The 16,475-nt window shown below is 33.8% G+C and overlaps 2 protein-coding genes and 1 non-coding gene across 3 annotated transcripts; all 3 read left to right on the top strand.

The window, feature by feature from the left end:
- The first annotated feature begins 4,132 nt into the window (after positions 1 to 4,132).
- Positions 4,133 to 4,240, top strand: LOC150069463 (U6 spliceosomal RNA). Its single transcript, XR_016538415.1, has one exon. It is a non-coding gene; the product is annotated as a U6 spliceosomal RNA (small nuclear RNA).
- A 2,279-nt stretch (positions 4,241 to 6,519) lies between these two features.
- Positions 6,520 to 7,452, top strand: LOC150069462 (olfactory receptor 5K3-like). Its single transcript, XM_090332695.1, has one exon. It carries the CDS (start codon positions 6,523 to 6,525, stop codon positions 7,450 to 7,452), a length of 930 nt encoding a protein of 309 aa, XP_090188821.1. The 5' UTR covers positions 6,520 to 6,522.
- A 4,102-nt stretch (positions 7,453 to 11,554) lies between these two features.
- On the top strand, positions 11,555 to 12,496 carry LOC150069461 (olfactory receptor 5K1-like). The gene has a single exon (XM_090331063.1). It carries the CDS (start codon positions 11,555 to 11,557, stop codon positions 12,494 to 12,496), a length of 942 nt encoding a protein of 313 aa, XP_090187189.1.
- Positions 12,497 to 16,475: the final 3,979 nt, after the last annotated feature.

Genomic DNA, 16,475 nt, shown 5'->3' with positions numbered 1-16,475 from the left:
AAATGATCATTATAAGACTACGTGTGTTGAAGTCATGAGGCAGAGCATATTCCCTTACACAGTGGCACGAGAGAAAACTTACACAGGTTCATAAGAAAAAGTCATCACTGTGCGATTAATTATGAATTGACCAAACATATCTGTTCTTTTAATGAGGGTGTCAGATTCTAAGACCTAATATACTCAACTGGTATCAATTTGTCTAGAACATGTGTTCCATAGTATTACTTAATACACAAAAATGTGATTTTATAAAAACAGATTTTCAAATTTAGTTTCATTAAAATATGTTAAACTACTAATTTATATAACTTAAACTGTGATAAAACTTGATAAATGCAATAAAGTTATGTTACACTTCAAAAGTGTCTTAATTTTCATTGAAATATTTATTTTAGTTATATTAGGAAAGCTTGTCTTATATTTGGTTTAGCAATATGATTGTATTTAAAATTTAGTTTCATATTCATACATACTGACTAAAAACAGTTGAAAAGTACTCAAGCATTTTAAATAAATACTTAAAGATTTATTTAAAATATTATTAATAGAATGACTGTTCTTCTTAATGTACTATGTTATCGCTCATCTCTTTTACCATCCCTTGGTTATCTCTTGGTTACAATATTTCACCTTGTTATCTGATATATTTTATATGTACTTAATTGGTTATTTGAAATTGCATAGATAAGGGGGGAATCAAGATAAGTGGGGAGAGGGTGGGAGGGAAATGGGGACCATGTTATGAGAAAAAGTATCAATGTTTGTGAAGTTATGCACCTTTTATCTGGTGAATATAATGTAACCCTTCTATTCATCAAAATAAAAAATAAAAATAAATAAAAATAAAAAATATTATTAATATACACTTAATGTGTTATATGAATTCACTAAATATAACAAACATTTATTAAATATATACTAATGGAATAAATAAGCAATACACTTATGTATTAATTTTTCCTCTGAAGGAATATGTATTGGAAGTGCTTTTAACTATGTCATCAAACAATTAGTTTGAATTTTATGATTTCACTTCAATTTCATGATCTGATTTTAAATTCAGATAACAAATATCAGGGATCTGAATTAATCCAGACCCAAAGGAACATAGGTTCAATGGTTTCCTTCATCTGTAATAATTAGTACACACCTAGGACTCTCCTAGCCAAGAATTACAATAGCTCAAACTCTAGATACATAAGGTCATATAGGATGAGGCCAAATTAATGGACCTCCAGGACATGGAAACAAGAGCTTAATTTTAGGTGACTGTTATTCTTTATGTATTATGTTTTTCTCTCTTCTCTTGTGTTGCGCTTTGGTTAATCTCATATTGTTACAGTATCCCACTTTGTTATCTGGTATATTATATAGATGTTTACTTGCTTATTTGAAATAGAAGGCGAAGAGTGAGGGGAGGGGGTGGGGGAGAGAAATGGGGACAAAAACATGAAAAGGGATATCAATGTGTGAGAAGTATTGTACCCTCTATCTGGTAACTATAACTGCAACCCTTTTATACAGTGAAATAAAAAATTATAATAAAAACAAATATCAGGGATCTATCCTTGTTATTTGAATTAATGTAATAAATTATCACAAAGCCAACTTAAACTTGTACCTTCTATGACAGCATATAATCTCTCTTTCAATTCAGGCACTCTTGTGTGACAATGCTGATAAAAGAAAATAGATGATCTGGGGTTTTGTTGCAGTAAGAAACCCTGTTGTCAGAGCTTGTCTTTCTTTCCACTTCTTGTGTTTTGAGACAGAGTCTCGCTGGATACCCCAGGCTGGCTGCTAGTTCCCAACCCTGTCCCACCCTCCTGAGTGCTGGGATTTCCAGCTCAAACTGCTAAATTAGTGAGAAGACAGACAGCAAGGAAATGAGGGTTTCCACAACTCACGAACAGCAGCTTAAACTAATAAAACGAAATGAGTCTGACAGAGATGTGAACTCACTTTTTTTTTCTTTTTCCATATTTTTTTATTGTAATTAGTAAAAGGGTTACATGATATTTGCCAGATAGAAGGTGCATTAATTCACATACATTGATACCCTTTCGCATGTCTTGGTACCCATTTCCCTCCCCCCCCACATCCCCCACCCGTCTTGGTTTTCCCCCCTTCCCTATCAAATTTCAAATATCCAAATACAAATAAATTCAATATATCAGATAACAAAGTGAGATACTATACCAATATGAGATAACCAAGGGACAGCAAAGGAGATGAGAGACAACATAGTACATTAAGGACAACAATCATTCATTATATGGCTTTTGTTTCAATATCCTAGAAAAAATCATATTAAGTGAAGTAAGCCAGACTCAAAGGAACTTAGGCTCAATGGTTTCCCTCATTCGTCATAATCAGTAGAAACCTTGGGCTGTACTAGCAGAGATCTGCAATAGAGCAAAATCTTGATACATAAGGCCATATAATGTGAAGCTAATTGAAAGGACCTCCAGGACAGTGAACTCACTTTTATCTACAAAACACAAGGCAATTTCTTAAAATATATTATAAAAGAAAGAAAACCGAATTTGCTTTTGGTTTGTCTGTCTGAAAGAAAACAATAGTACTACTTATTTGATAAACAAGAGATTTATTCTAACCTTTCCTCTTCAGTTCTTTCTTGGCTTTTGCTCTTCATTAGCTTCATTATTAAAATACTAGACTTACAGAGGTATAAGAAAAATAGCTCCAAATGTTCCACATATACTTTACCCATGCTACCCTACTTTGACTATGTCATATAATCCTAACAGCATGATACCAAACCTGGATAATAATACTAATACAGTATTATTGAACTGAACTACAGACTTTATTTTAGATTTCAGCAGTTTCCCCTAACGTTATGTTACTGTTTCATAATGTAGTTCAGAATGTCATTTGCATTAGCATTTCTCTTTAATTTCCTCCAATCTATTATAATTTCTTGGCTTCCTCTTGTCATTCATGGCCTCACAATTTTACAAAAGTTTGTCCAAGTCAGGCATGATGCATAAGCCTGTGATCTTAGTCGTGCTGGATGCACAGAACAGGGAAATATGATTGAAAGGCAGACTTGGCAAAACTTGTGTGGAACTAGATCCCAAGCAGTGGCTGAATGCAGCACTATGTGCCTGCTAGATGCTCCGACCCTCTCAAAAGCCCATTCCTAAATCTCTTTTATTTTTGTGTGTTCTTGAAATTTTTGAACTGGAACTTGAATTCAGGACGTGGGTACTACCTCGAGTTTTCTAAGGCAAGCACTCTACAACTTGAGCACACTTCCAGCTTTTTCTGTTTGTGTGGTACTAAGGAATTGAACCCAGGCCTTTGTGCATGCAATTCAGACACTGTACCACTAGACCATACTCCTGGCCCAATTCCTTTTATTTTTAAATCCATCTTCCCCTAGACTGCATTTAACTAATTCATCTCTATCTTGGATGTAAATATACTTAAATATATTTGGATTGCTATTTTATTTTACTAATAATTTTACTAATTATTTACTAATTATTTTAATTAGTATATTTCAGTTGTCCATATTTGTTTGGTTATAGTCTCTAGATGCAGTACATTTTGAGCAAGTTTGCTCTCTATCATATGCTCTTTTTTTTTTTTGGAAAGCATGAATTTATTTTTATCAAAACAAATAAGAAGTCCATCATGCAGGAGCCCAAAGTTAATGGGCCTGCCCTGAGACACCTCCTGCCCACACCCCCGCAACCCTCCCCCCAACCCCCCCACACCCCCAGCCCCTTCTGCCCTTGGCCTTCAATACCAAGACCTGAATAAGTATTCAGATTACAAAGCCATCTTACAAAAGCACAGACGCATCTTGATTACAGTCCCAGGAACTTTTCAGCCTCTCCATTATATTAAGCCACTGTGATTATTTTAGAACAAGACCATTTGCCCTGTGGTTATATACTTAAAATGTATAGATTGCTTTTTAATGTCTCAAACGTGTAGCCAGTTTCCGAGATTTGCAGTTTCACTCTATCTAAATCAGCTCAGAACACTCCCTGCCCCTACCCAAAGCACACCAAACTACAGTGTATAGTGCTCTAAATGGAGCTACAAAAACGTAACAAAGACAACTGGTGCTGTTTTCATTGCCAGAAGTTTTGTTGTGCTCGTTTCGGCAGCACATATACTAAAATTGGAACGATACAGAGAAGGTTAGCATGGTCCCTGCGCAAGGATGACATGCAAATTCTATCATATGCTCTTACTGATTCATTCGAAAGCAACTTAACACTAGGTGGAGCTGCGGTTTGTGGGCATTACAATTTGACTTCTACATTGCTTTGCCTTAAGACTACCTAGCAAAAAGTCTCTCGATGCCCACCCACATCACCACACACGCATAACCAAGATGATCACCAAACAAACTTCAGTGAGGGTCATTTTACTCTGTCTTACAGTATTATCTTTAATTAATGTCAAGTGGTTTGTATTTTTAGGAATTAGCATCGCCACAGAAACGTACTGATGCCAGGGAAACTCCTTTAGGATTTGAAGAAGTCTTTAAAATTGCAAGATAAGAGATATAACTACTACCTGACCTTCAGGTCATCTATGAGATCTTCATTTCCTTAAGCCAAATGTTTCTGGGACAATGTATGTATATAGTCTAACAACTTAACAATAAAGCAAACAATGCACTAGCTAAAACCTCTTTGTGAAACCTAGATAAGAGAAGCTTCTAAATTATTCTGCTCATAAACATGTCTTTATATTGCTCAAATTTTATCATTGTTCCTAAATTTAATTATTTTCTTATCCTTCCATAGTCAATAGTGAGTGGAACAAGATTCTAAGATGATGTAATACTGTAATTCATGTGTATTTCTCATTGTAAAATTTCAGATTCTATATATAAAATTACAAAAATAAATTAAGTAACAAAAGCATACAAACTGAAAGTAATTTGTAAATGAGGAATTAATAGATAATATTCAATACTATTATATTTTATGTTTTTTATATTTAATACTTAGGAATAAACAAGTTTCTATTGTCTTTTTTTAATGCTTTGATTATGGAAATACAAGCTCATTTTGACCATAGAATTTATACAGTTAAGTTAATCAGTCACTATGTCCCAATGAATCATTTAAATAACAAAATAAAATGACTAAATCAAAAATGAATTTTATTTCAAAATTTAATTTCAACTTTATGTAGAGAATTGTGGAGGTAATCTCATTTGAATTTCTGAGAAGTGGTAAATAGATTTTGGTGATTTTTCTCTTTTGTGTTAAAACTTAAAGTAATTATATTATCATATAATATCTCATTTTTAAATAAGGTCATCTTCAGACTAGAATTCTCTTCCTCTACCTTCCATGCAGCAGGTGCCTAGCAAGCAGCATAAAATTGTATGATATTCTTTCATGAACATATAGAGAAATACTTTTCGACAGTAAGTATCCACTCTATTTTGTCTTTTTAATTAAATATGTATTTATAATCAATTTCCACAAAGTCTCCTAGATAACGTCAGATTAGCCTAGGTAACTGACATCATTAATACAATTTTTGAATTAGAAAAAGATAGTTATATTCACAAGTATTTAAGTAGATGTCTATTTTCCATTCTTTTAATTGAATGTTTAAAAACTTCACTTTCTGAGTCTGGGAGTATAGCCTAGTGGGGAGTACTTGCCTAGCCATGCCTGAAGCCCTGGGTTTGATTCTTTGGTACCACATACACAGGAAAAGCAGAAAGTGGTGCTACAGAAAGTGGGAGAGCTCTAGTCTTGAGAAAGACCAAGGATAGTGCTCAGGCCCTGAGAACTGGCAAAAAGAAAGAAAGAAAGTCACTTTCCATCATCAAATACTAGCTTTAGTCACTGAATTATGGCTAATTGTGAAAAGAAAAAGAAATGAACAAACTTCCTACATAGAAATTTCACACGTTCCACCTCTATCAATTTAACATCAGCTAGTAAACATAAAATTGCGTATGCACAGCTATACAAGGCAATGAGCATTTAAGAATGCAGTGTGTGACTACAATGCATCCTGATCTGTGACATATCCTTCAGCATCTCATCCCCCTTGGGCCCAACCCCTTCCCTTATACACTGCTTAATTTTGTGATATATACAATCAATTTTTTACTGCATTCTCCCCTCTCCTCCTTCACTGTCCACCTCTCCCCATTGCAGGAACCCCAATGGGTCAGTTCTTATTTGTTGGGATTTCACTTAGTCTTCTAAAACAATGTACATTTGAGCTCTCCGTGGCATGTACTAAAATTGAGTGAGTTCATCTGGAGCTTCAGCGTCTACTTTTAAAGTATCAAAGTAACTTTGTGACTCTAGAGATAGATAGTGATGCATTACAAAGAACAAATGATACCAAGACATATAAACAGCTCTATTCCAGAGAAAGCTAGGCTCCTGGAAGAAGACATTTCTTTCACTGTTATAAAAATTAAAAGGGCAGAAAATTTTAAACACTCAATTAAAATCTCACTTCTTCAAAATTCCTATCTTGACAGACAAGGTAATAATGAATGAGAACAACTCCTGCACAACTGATTTTTTCCTCACAGGATTTACAGATAATTCAAGCCTCAAGATGATCTTGTTCATGGTCTTTCTTGTGGTGTATCTAGTCACCATGGCAGGGAATCTGGGATTGGTGGCATTGATTTACGTGGAGCGCCGTCTTCACACACCTATGTACATCTTCCTGGGAAACCTGGCCCTCATGGATTCCTGCTGCTCCTGTGCCATCACTCCAAAGATGTTGGAGAACTTAGTTTCTGCAGACAGAAGGATTTCCCTCTGTGAATGTATGGCTCAGTTTTATTTTCTTTGTTTTGCTGAAACTGCTGACTGCTTTCTCCTGGCAGCGATGGCCTATGACCGCTATGTGGCCATTTGCAGTCCACTGCAGTACCACAGCAGGATGTCCAAGAAACTCTGCATTCAGATGACCACAGGAGCCTATATAGCCGGAAACGTGCATTCGATCATTCAAGTGGGATTATTGTTTAGGTTAACTTTCTGTGGGTCACATCAAATCAATCACTTCTTTTGTGATGTCCTGCCCTTATACAGACTCTCTTGTGTTGACCCTTACATTAATGATTTGATGATACTTATTTTGTCAGGGTCAATCCAAGCCTTTACTATAACTGTAGTCCTAATATCCTATTTCTATATTCTTTTCACTATATTCACAATGAAATCCAAAGAGGGAAGAGGCAAGGCCCTATTTACCTGTGCATCCCACTTCCTTTCTGTGTCAATATTCTATGGGTCTCTTCTCTTCATGTATATTCGACCAAATTCAGTTAATGAAGGGGATAAAGACATATCTGTTGCTGTTTTTTACACTGTAGTAATTCCTTTACTAAATCCTTTTATTTACAGTCTTAGAAATAAGGAAGTCACAAATATTGTGAGAAAAATTATGAAAAAGATAATTCTATAACACTGTGAAGCAAGTGCCTTTCAAGGAAAAGTTATTTCAACTTGATAACACATTTCTAATTTAGAGGTAGTAAGAAATTATAGTATTTGGTACTTTGTACTCAGAAGTTTGACTCATTAAAATTGGATGACATCCATCTCAAAATATTTCAGAAAGACAATATTCTATGAAATTATACTTGACATTCTAAGTAACTGTAGATCCATCGGAAGAGAACTAAAGATTTGTACTCAAGGAGGATCCTCTTAAATAAACTAGTAGTCAAATATACGCTCAAATTTTCTCACTAGATTATTTTTGTGACATGGTTGTGATGTGTCCATCTGTAGTTAAAAACTAAGGTCTTCCTAATAAAATGCTTTATGTGTCAATTTTTTCATATAGTTTATAACTTTGCCATAATAGTTAACATTGTATTGACTGATTATCCATTAAATAAAAGTGTTTCCTGAGCCAAGAGTTTGGCTTAGTGGTAGAGTGCTTGCCTAGCATACACAAAGATGCGGGTTCAATTCCTTGGTACCACATACATAGAAAAAAGCTGGAAGTGGCACTGTGGCTCAAGGGGTAGAGTTCTAGCCTTGAGAAAGTCCAAGGACAGTGCTCAGGCCCTGAGCTCAAGCAGAGGACTAGCAAAAAAAGTGTTTCCTTTGGCTTTGAAATCATCATCTGCTTTGCTAGCCATGAGGACTTCCTAAAGCCTCCACTTACTCCAGTGATAACTCTTGACATGTTCATAGCATTACAAAATATGGAGATGTTTCAAATAAAGGAAAGAATGAAATCATAAATAGCTGAACAGAAAGAACATGCAAATGTTAGAAAAAAACAAGTAAGTGAAAATGTGCTATCCTCTTGTGCAGTGTAAAGCCTTACTTCTAATCAACAGGTATATAAATTTGGATTCTTTTATAAATATGTTCCCTAAACTTTATATGAATCATATATGGCTTCACATCAATTAACTATTTGTAATTTCATAGTTATTCTGAGACAAAAATCGGAACTTTTCAAAACAGATAGGAAGAAGATATCCAGATATCAAAAGCATCTGTTTGTGATTTAACTATAAAAGGGTTCAATAAAGGATTATGTGTTGGATACTTTGTCTCAGTCTCACATTTTTGCAGTTGGAACATTGTTGTACAATTCTTTTAATGCACATTATTCTTGAGAATCAAGCCCTCTGATTTCCTTTCCCTATTTCAATCACACAAGTATTTTTGTCTGTAGTCTTCATCATCCTTCTCAATTTCTTATGTCAAATGCCACACAACTGCTGGCGAGACTTATTATGATACTGTAACTTAGTTGACACCAGTGAGACAAGGTGATTATTTTCTGGAAATGTAATTTTTTGTATTGCTTGTATTCAATTAAAGATTAGTTTTATGGGGGTTGGAAATGTTCAGTTGGTAGAACACTAACCAATAAGTGGAACTTAGTTTTAAGTCCCCGTCTCAGACAAAAAAAAAAAGGAAATTATTTTTACTGAGCCTATCTTTATATCTTTTGACTCTGGCTTACTTTTTAATTACTGCATATTAATTTAGTCACCATTCTATTGTGTTATTCAGTATATAAAACTGAAATATCCATCTTGAAATTAAGTCAATAAAATATTGAGGGCTACAACATTTCAGAGTCTGCAGAGTACTAGTAATACTAAAATAAACATATTCAAAAATTACTTCTTCTAGGTAGAGTGATTATGGTGGAACTAAGAAAGGAATGATGAATTGTTGTGATACTAAAATAATTAAATCCATACTTTAATGAAACACGGTAGGAAGAAGAAAAACAAATTTTTGAGTTCCCTATCCAAACACTATTTATTCTCTTCATAATCTATATTAATTACACATTTTTCAGTAAGGAGTCAAGACAGATAGGGATTATTTGCTATTGATTTTATATTTTATACACAAAAGTATGAATTGAATTTTTTTATTAAAGAATTTATTAACATTGATTTTTACATCATATTTCAAATGACATGTTTAACAAGTGTTCAAGAAGGGAATCTCTATATACAATCACTGGCACTTAGTTTTTAGAACATAATCAAAATAGGCTAAGAGTTTGTATATCATAGATGCATATTAATTTATTAAATAAAACATAATTTTAAAATAATAATAAAAATTCGACACAAATCAACAAGATGAAAATGACAAGCTTTAATGAAAATGGTTTCTGTTTCTTTTCGCCCAGGACATCAGTTAGTTTCATGTGGTTTATACTTTTAGAACTTCCAGAATACATTGATGTCACTGCAATCAATTCCCTTTGGGTTTTGATGGAACACTTTAACTTCACAGTATGAGTCATAATTAAGAACAATGACCAAAAGGTTGTCTCTAGGATTTTCATTCTTTCCTTCCTGGTGCAAGTACACATCGAAATACTGACAACTTCACCACAAAGCAAACAACGTATAGCAAAAACCTTTTGTCTGTAAAACTAAAGGTAAGAAGCTTACATTGATTTTAGTCAGTGTATTTACATTTCAAAATTATTTAACTTATCAATATTCCTAAATTTCAACTCCTGTTTTAAACTCCTAGCTTTTTGTTGAAAACTGTGAGTGGTATGTAGTTTTAGGATGAGGTATAACACTGCTACTCATTTTATTTTCTAAATAACAAATAAAATTGCAAATTATGACAAAAAAATTTAAAAATTTTGTAAAAATTAATGGCACGCATATTAAAGTTATTTCTAATGACTATTTTTGTTGCAAATATATGTATATATGTATATATACATATTTGATGATAGTTGGATATATTTGATAATATTTTATATATACACATATTTGATGATATTTGATATATATGATAATAAATGGCATATATCACATATAGATACTTGATGTATATATATTTGATAATATTTGATATATTATAATATATATATCTTAAGATGAGTGTGTTGAAATTTTTCAACATCAACTCCACCAGAGTTAAGATTCCAAATAGACCATAAAGATCAGTTGTGGAATAATCAAAGATCATCATTTCCAGATCAACAGCAAGAATCTAAGATTGGAATGAATTCTGTTCTCTCTCCAAAGAATTTTTTGGGTTGCTCTGGGTCATAAACAAGGCAAATCTGTGCATGCATTCAGAATGCTCTATAATTGATCTATGTCCACAGCAGTCCATAGTACTGAAGAATTCCTGTCTCAGGATTATCTACATATAAACCAGAAGACATTTATTAATAATAAAGAAACACTAACAATACGTTTAAATGCAAAATCAATGCAGCTTTTAGAGCCAAAATTACAATTTTTCTCCATCTAAAAGACATATTCCACAATACAAAATGGGAGATTTGACTATCTTGAGTTATTTAAACATGACTTTACTATGTAATATGCACATGAAAATAGAGCTCATAATAGAGGACTGAGATATTTATTGAAAATGGAAAATAATGACAAGAAATATTAAGTGAGTCTTTATGAAAATTGATGTAATTGTGGAGAAAATGGATCACACGTGATATCATTTATTATTTTTTCTAATTTACCTTTTGTTATCTTCGAACAGTTTTACAAAGTTGTTTTAATTAAACAGATCCGTCATTCATTTCTTTTGCTTTGCAAGATATTTATCATTGCAAATGGACATTAACTGTGTAACTTCTGACATTTATTTAAAATGTCTCTAACTTCCTAAAAATACACATTCTAGAATAATGTACAAAAAGAGCCTTCACCCTTGAAAATAATCACATCTAGAAAAGCTGATTGTATATTTCTATTAAGGAGCTTCAAAAAAACACATTATTTAGAAAGAACAAACCAAATATAAGGCCCTTGTAAGATGTAAAAATACACATTGTACATCTACCTGGGATTATTAGAGAAAATATTGGGGAATTATCTGTCTTGGATATGTTTGCAAATGTTGTCATACGATAGAAATCATGGGTACTGAGACAATGAAATGTCCAAGATTGCTGCAGGTAGTTGTATTCTACCAATAGCCATGAAAGTAGAAAATGATCTATCATTTAAGAAACTGTGAAAATCTTAGTACTCTCAATTAGAATTTTTATCTACCCTATTTCAGTCTCAACAGATAAACTAAGAATGACTAAGGACAACTACTCTTCAACCACTACCTTCATCCTCACAGGATTCGAAGATCACCCAGAGCTGAAGGTTCTCCAGTTTGTGATATTCTTTGTGATCTATCTGGTCACCATGGTGGGGAATCTGGGATTGGTGGCATTGATTTATGTGGAGCGCCGTCTTCACACACCTATGTACATCTTCCTGGGAAACCTGGCACTCATGGATTCCTGCTGCTCCTCTGCCATTACTCCAAAAGTGTTGGAGAATTTATTTTCTGAAGACAGAATGATTTCTTTCTATGAATGCGTGGCACAGTTCTATTTTTTTTCTTTTGCTGAAACTGCCGACTGCTTTCTCCTGGCAGCGATGGCCTATGACCGCTACGTGGCCATTTGCAGTCCACTGCAGTACCACAGCAGGATGTCCAAGAAACTCTGCATTCAGATGACCACAGGAATCTACGTAATTGGACACCTGCATTCCATTATTCACGTAGGTTTATTATTTAGGTTGACTTTCTGTAGGTCGAATCAAATCAATCACTTTTTCTGTGATATTCTTCCCTTATACAGACTCTCCTGTGTGGATCCCTATATCAATGATTTGATGATGCTTATCTTGTCAGGATCAATTCAAGCCTTTACCATTACTGTAGTCCTAGTATCATACTTCTATATACTTTTCACCATATTCACAATGAAATCCAAGGGGGGACAAACCAAAGCCTTATCTACCTGTGCATCCCACTTCCTCTCTGTGTCCTTGTTCTATGGCTCTCTGCTCTTTGTGTATGTTCAGCCACATTCAGTTAACGAAGGGGATAAAGACAAAGCTAGTGCTGTGTTTTATACTCTAATAATCCCTCTGTTAAATCCTTTCATTTATAGTCTTAGAAATAAAGAAGTGATAAATGTTATAAAAAGAATAATGAACAGCAGAAACATTTGGACACTCTGAAATGAGTATCACCCTATTTCAGTTTGAAAATACACCTAAAATGACAAATACTGACAAAGTAGCAAATTCTAGCATGCAAACAAATAGTAACTTAATAAAATATAAAAAATATTTGAGTTTAATTAGAACGAGATTTTATTCAACTTTGCTTGAAAATTGTGGGTACTAAGTCACACCAGGAATACAGAAAATTTTCAGTCACAATTTTTCAAGTACTCATCACATCCGAGGAAGAAAAGTTTGTGTATATATAAAGGTAGCTGACAAATTCCTCAATGTTAAAGCATAATCTTAAAGTCTGAGGTGCAATAGAAATGTTCACACATTAATCTGATGTTACACAAAAACATTCATTGTAAGTAAATTATATTCTCCAACTGGGTTTCTACCTTGCTTTTAGTCAAGTAGATAGAGGATTTTAATTTTAAAAGTTATGTACATAAAAAAATTATCTCTGGGGCTGAGAACATGGCTTGGTGGTAGAGTGCTTTCCTGGTATGCATGAGTTAAATTCTTTGTTACCATATAAATACAATAAATACACAAATTTATAAAGTAAAAAAAATGGGAGAGGGGGGCTGGAAGCATGGTCTAGTGGTAGTATGCATGAAGCCCGAGATTCCATTCCTGGATACCACATACACAGAAAAAGCAGGAAGTGCTATTATGTCTCAAATGATAAAGCACCAGCCTTGAGAAAGTCAAGGACTGTGTCCAGGCCCTGATTTCAAACCCCATGACTGGCAAAGAAAAAAAAGTAAAAATAAAATAAAAACTAACTTCTGAAGGTTATGGTGTTTGGATGTGAAATCATTCACAGCCTATTTTCATGTGGCCAGCAAAATAAAAGAGCAAACTCATCACTCAAACAAGGGAACCAATTAGGAAACCCCCCCCCCAAAAAAAAGAGCCAAAATGGCTAAAAGGAACACTCCTCATATAATGAGTAGTTCTTCTTGCATTTTGCTTACTTTGGAAAAGTGCTATATTCACAACTAGTAAGCAGTTGTCTCTCACCTATTTCTTTCTGTTTTATTTTATTTTAATGTATCAGAGGGGTTACAGTTATATTCACCAGAAAGAACATGCATTACTTTTCACACATTTATACCCCTTCTCATGTTTTTGTCCCCATTTCCTTCCCCCACCCCCTCCCTTCATCTTGTTTTCCATTCCTATTTCAAATAAATGTATATAATATACTAGATAACAAAGTCGGATACTGTAAAAATATTAAATTAACCAAAGGGTAACACAAGAGAAAAGAGAAAAATATAACACATAAAGAATAACAGTCACCTAAAATTAAGCTCTTGTTTGCATGTCCTGGAGGTCCATTAATTTAGTCTCATCCTATAAGGCCTTATGTATCTAGGGTTTGAGTTATTATAATCCTCTGCTAGGAGAGTTCTAGATGTGTACTAATTATTACAGATGAAGGAAACCATTGAGCCTATGTTCCTTTGAATTGGACTTACTTCAATTAATATGATTTTTTCTAAGTCTTTCCATTTCCTTACAAATGGGTCAATGTCAATATTTCTGATGATAGCATAGAATTCCATTGTGTATAAACACTACATCTTGTTGATCCAATCATCTACTGAGGGACATCTGGGTTGGTTCCATATTTTTGCTATGGTAAATAGTGCTGCAGTGAACATCATTGTGCTAGAGGATTTAGTATATCCTTGATTCTGGACTTTTGGGTAAATGTCAAATAGTGGAATTGCTGGGTCATAGAGGAGATCAATATTTAGTCTTTTGAGGAACTGCCATACTGCTTTCCATAGTGGTTGGACAGGTTTACACACCCACCAACAGTGTAGTAGTGATCCCTCCTGGCCACATCCCTGCAAGCATTTGTTGTTATTAAGATTTCTAGATCATGAGTGAAGTGGAATCTCAGAGTTGATTTATATTTCTTTTATGGCCAGAGATGTCGAGCATTTCTTCATGTGTCTGTAGGCCATTCTTATTTCTTCTTCAGAAAAGACTTTCTTTAAGTCTTTGGCCCATCTTCTCATGGCATTGTTGTTTCTTTGAAGATTTGTTTTGGAGAGATTCATTTTCTTAGCTGTAGATGTATTTTAGATATGAGGCCTTTGTCTATTGTATGATTAGTGGAGATTTCTCCTACTCCATGTGCTTTCTGTTTAACTTGCTAGCTATGTTCTTTGCCATACCTAAGCTCTGCAATTCAATCAGTCCCATTTGTCTGAACTTTCTTTATTTGTTGTGTTTCTGAGTCTTAATTAAGAAAGTGTTGACCTGTACCAAGGAGGCCTAGTGTATCTTCTATTCCTTCTTGTAGTTTTTAGGGTATCTGCTTTTACCTCAAGGTCTTTGATCCATTTGGAATTAATCCTGGTCTCACCTATTTCTTATATTTGTGATCCCTTATTTTCTAATGTTCATAAACTAATTTTTCAAAACTATTAAGTCTTTATGTAATTTATCTTAACTATAAACTTACTTTAAATTTACTGTGTAAATTCCCAGTAGAGAAGACAGAGCTTTTTAACTGGACTCATGATACCTGGATTAAACCCCATGACTTTAAATACCATTTCACACAAAATTTATAAAAGCATAAAAAGCAATGGTGAAATCAAAGAATCATGGGACAGAGATTCAAGAGGAATGTGGATCAATTACAATTTGCCTAGCATTAATTTAATACTATTTCAAAACTAGAAAAGCCAGAAAATCAGATCACTAATATCCAATTCCATTCTGAAACAAGATAAAAACTGTCATATGATTGATGACCTTATGACTTTTCAATAATATTTCAACAAATATTTCAAAGAGCAAATGAATTTCCAAAAATAATCATAATATGATTATTATCTGTAAGAGACTTAACAAAATCTAATATTTCCTCAATGTATAAAGTTTTCCAGTAAAACATGAAACAACCTACTGATTTTCATTTTATGATCAATTTCCTACTTAAATACTCTGCAAACTGTATAGTTTCTGAAGAATCCTAATGACTAGGCTTTTGAGTCGAAATAGTTATGAAAATGACAGATATGATATAACATAATGTGCACAATAATAAATAGCCTAGAGCCATATGCTTCACACAAGCACCCTAACATCATTTCTTCAATGGACCATGATAAATCTCATCATTCAGTTAGGAAGAATTTGCCAAATGTTTCCACAATGACAATAACTTAAATCCTCATTAATGAAAATCAAATGACTGTGATTATGCATTTGAGCATAATTTGCTCTTTCTCTGTGTTTTGGTTTCATTTTGTGACAAGGCTAAACATGGAATGGATAAAGCCTTATCAGGCAACCACTTTGTTACTAAACTTTGCACTTATGAGATGAATCCTGTGTTACTAAGATACATCTTCAATTCCTTTGACTACCCTTGCTTTAATAAAGCACTTTTGAAATTTGGATGTGAAAAAATGAAGGTTCCCATTTTCCAAAATAGACCACATCTTAGGCCATAAAACAAACCTGGACAGATTCAGAAACACTGAAATTATTCCCTGCACGCTCTCAGACCACAAAGGCATCAAATTGGAACTGAACACACATCTCCACCAATGAAAACCCTGTAACTCATGGAGATTGAACAACACATTGTTGAATCACCAATGGGTCATCAAAGAGATCAGAACAGAAATCCAACAGTTCATGAAATTTAACAATAAGGAGCACACAAAATAACCAGCTCTTTTGTCAGTACGGCAAAGGCAGTACTCAGAGGAAAATTTATAGCTCTGAGTGCCTATAACAACAAGTTGGAAAAATCGCAAACCAACAAGTTAATGTCTCACCTTAAGCTCCTGGAAAAAGAGCAACAAACCAACCCTAATCCCAGTAGAAGGAAGCAAATTATTAAAATCAAGCAGAATTAAATGATTTGGAATCCAAAAAACTATAGAAAGAATCAACAAAACAAGGAGTTGGTTCTTTGAAAGAATTAACAAAATTGACAAACCCTTAGCAA

Source organism: Megascapheus bottae, chromosome 1 (genome assembly GCF_031878675.1).
Source record: "Megascapheus bottae isolate mThoBot1 chromosome 1, mThoBot2.hap1, whole genome shotgun sequence".
In the NCBI taxonomy this organism is placed as follows: domain Eukaryota; kingdom Metazoa; phylum Chordata; class Mammalia; order Rodentia; family Geomyidae; genus Megascapheus; species Megascapheus bottae.
This window is presented reverse-complemented; position numbering and strand designations above follow the sequence as displayed.

Bases quoted from the DNA above. Each gene is read 5' to 3' on its own strand.
- LOC150069462 (XM_090332695.1), top strand. From the start codon at position 6,523: ATGAATGAGAACAACTCCTGCACAACTGATTTTTTCCTCACAGGATTT.
- LOC150069461 (XM_090331063.1), top strand. From the start codon at position 11,555: ATGACTAAGGACAACTACTCTTCAACCACTACCTTCATCCTCACAGGA.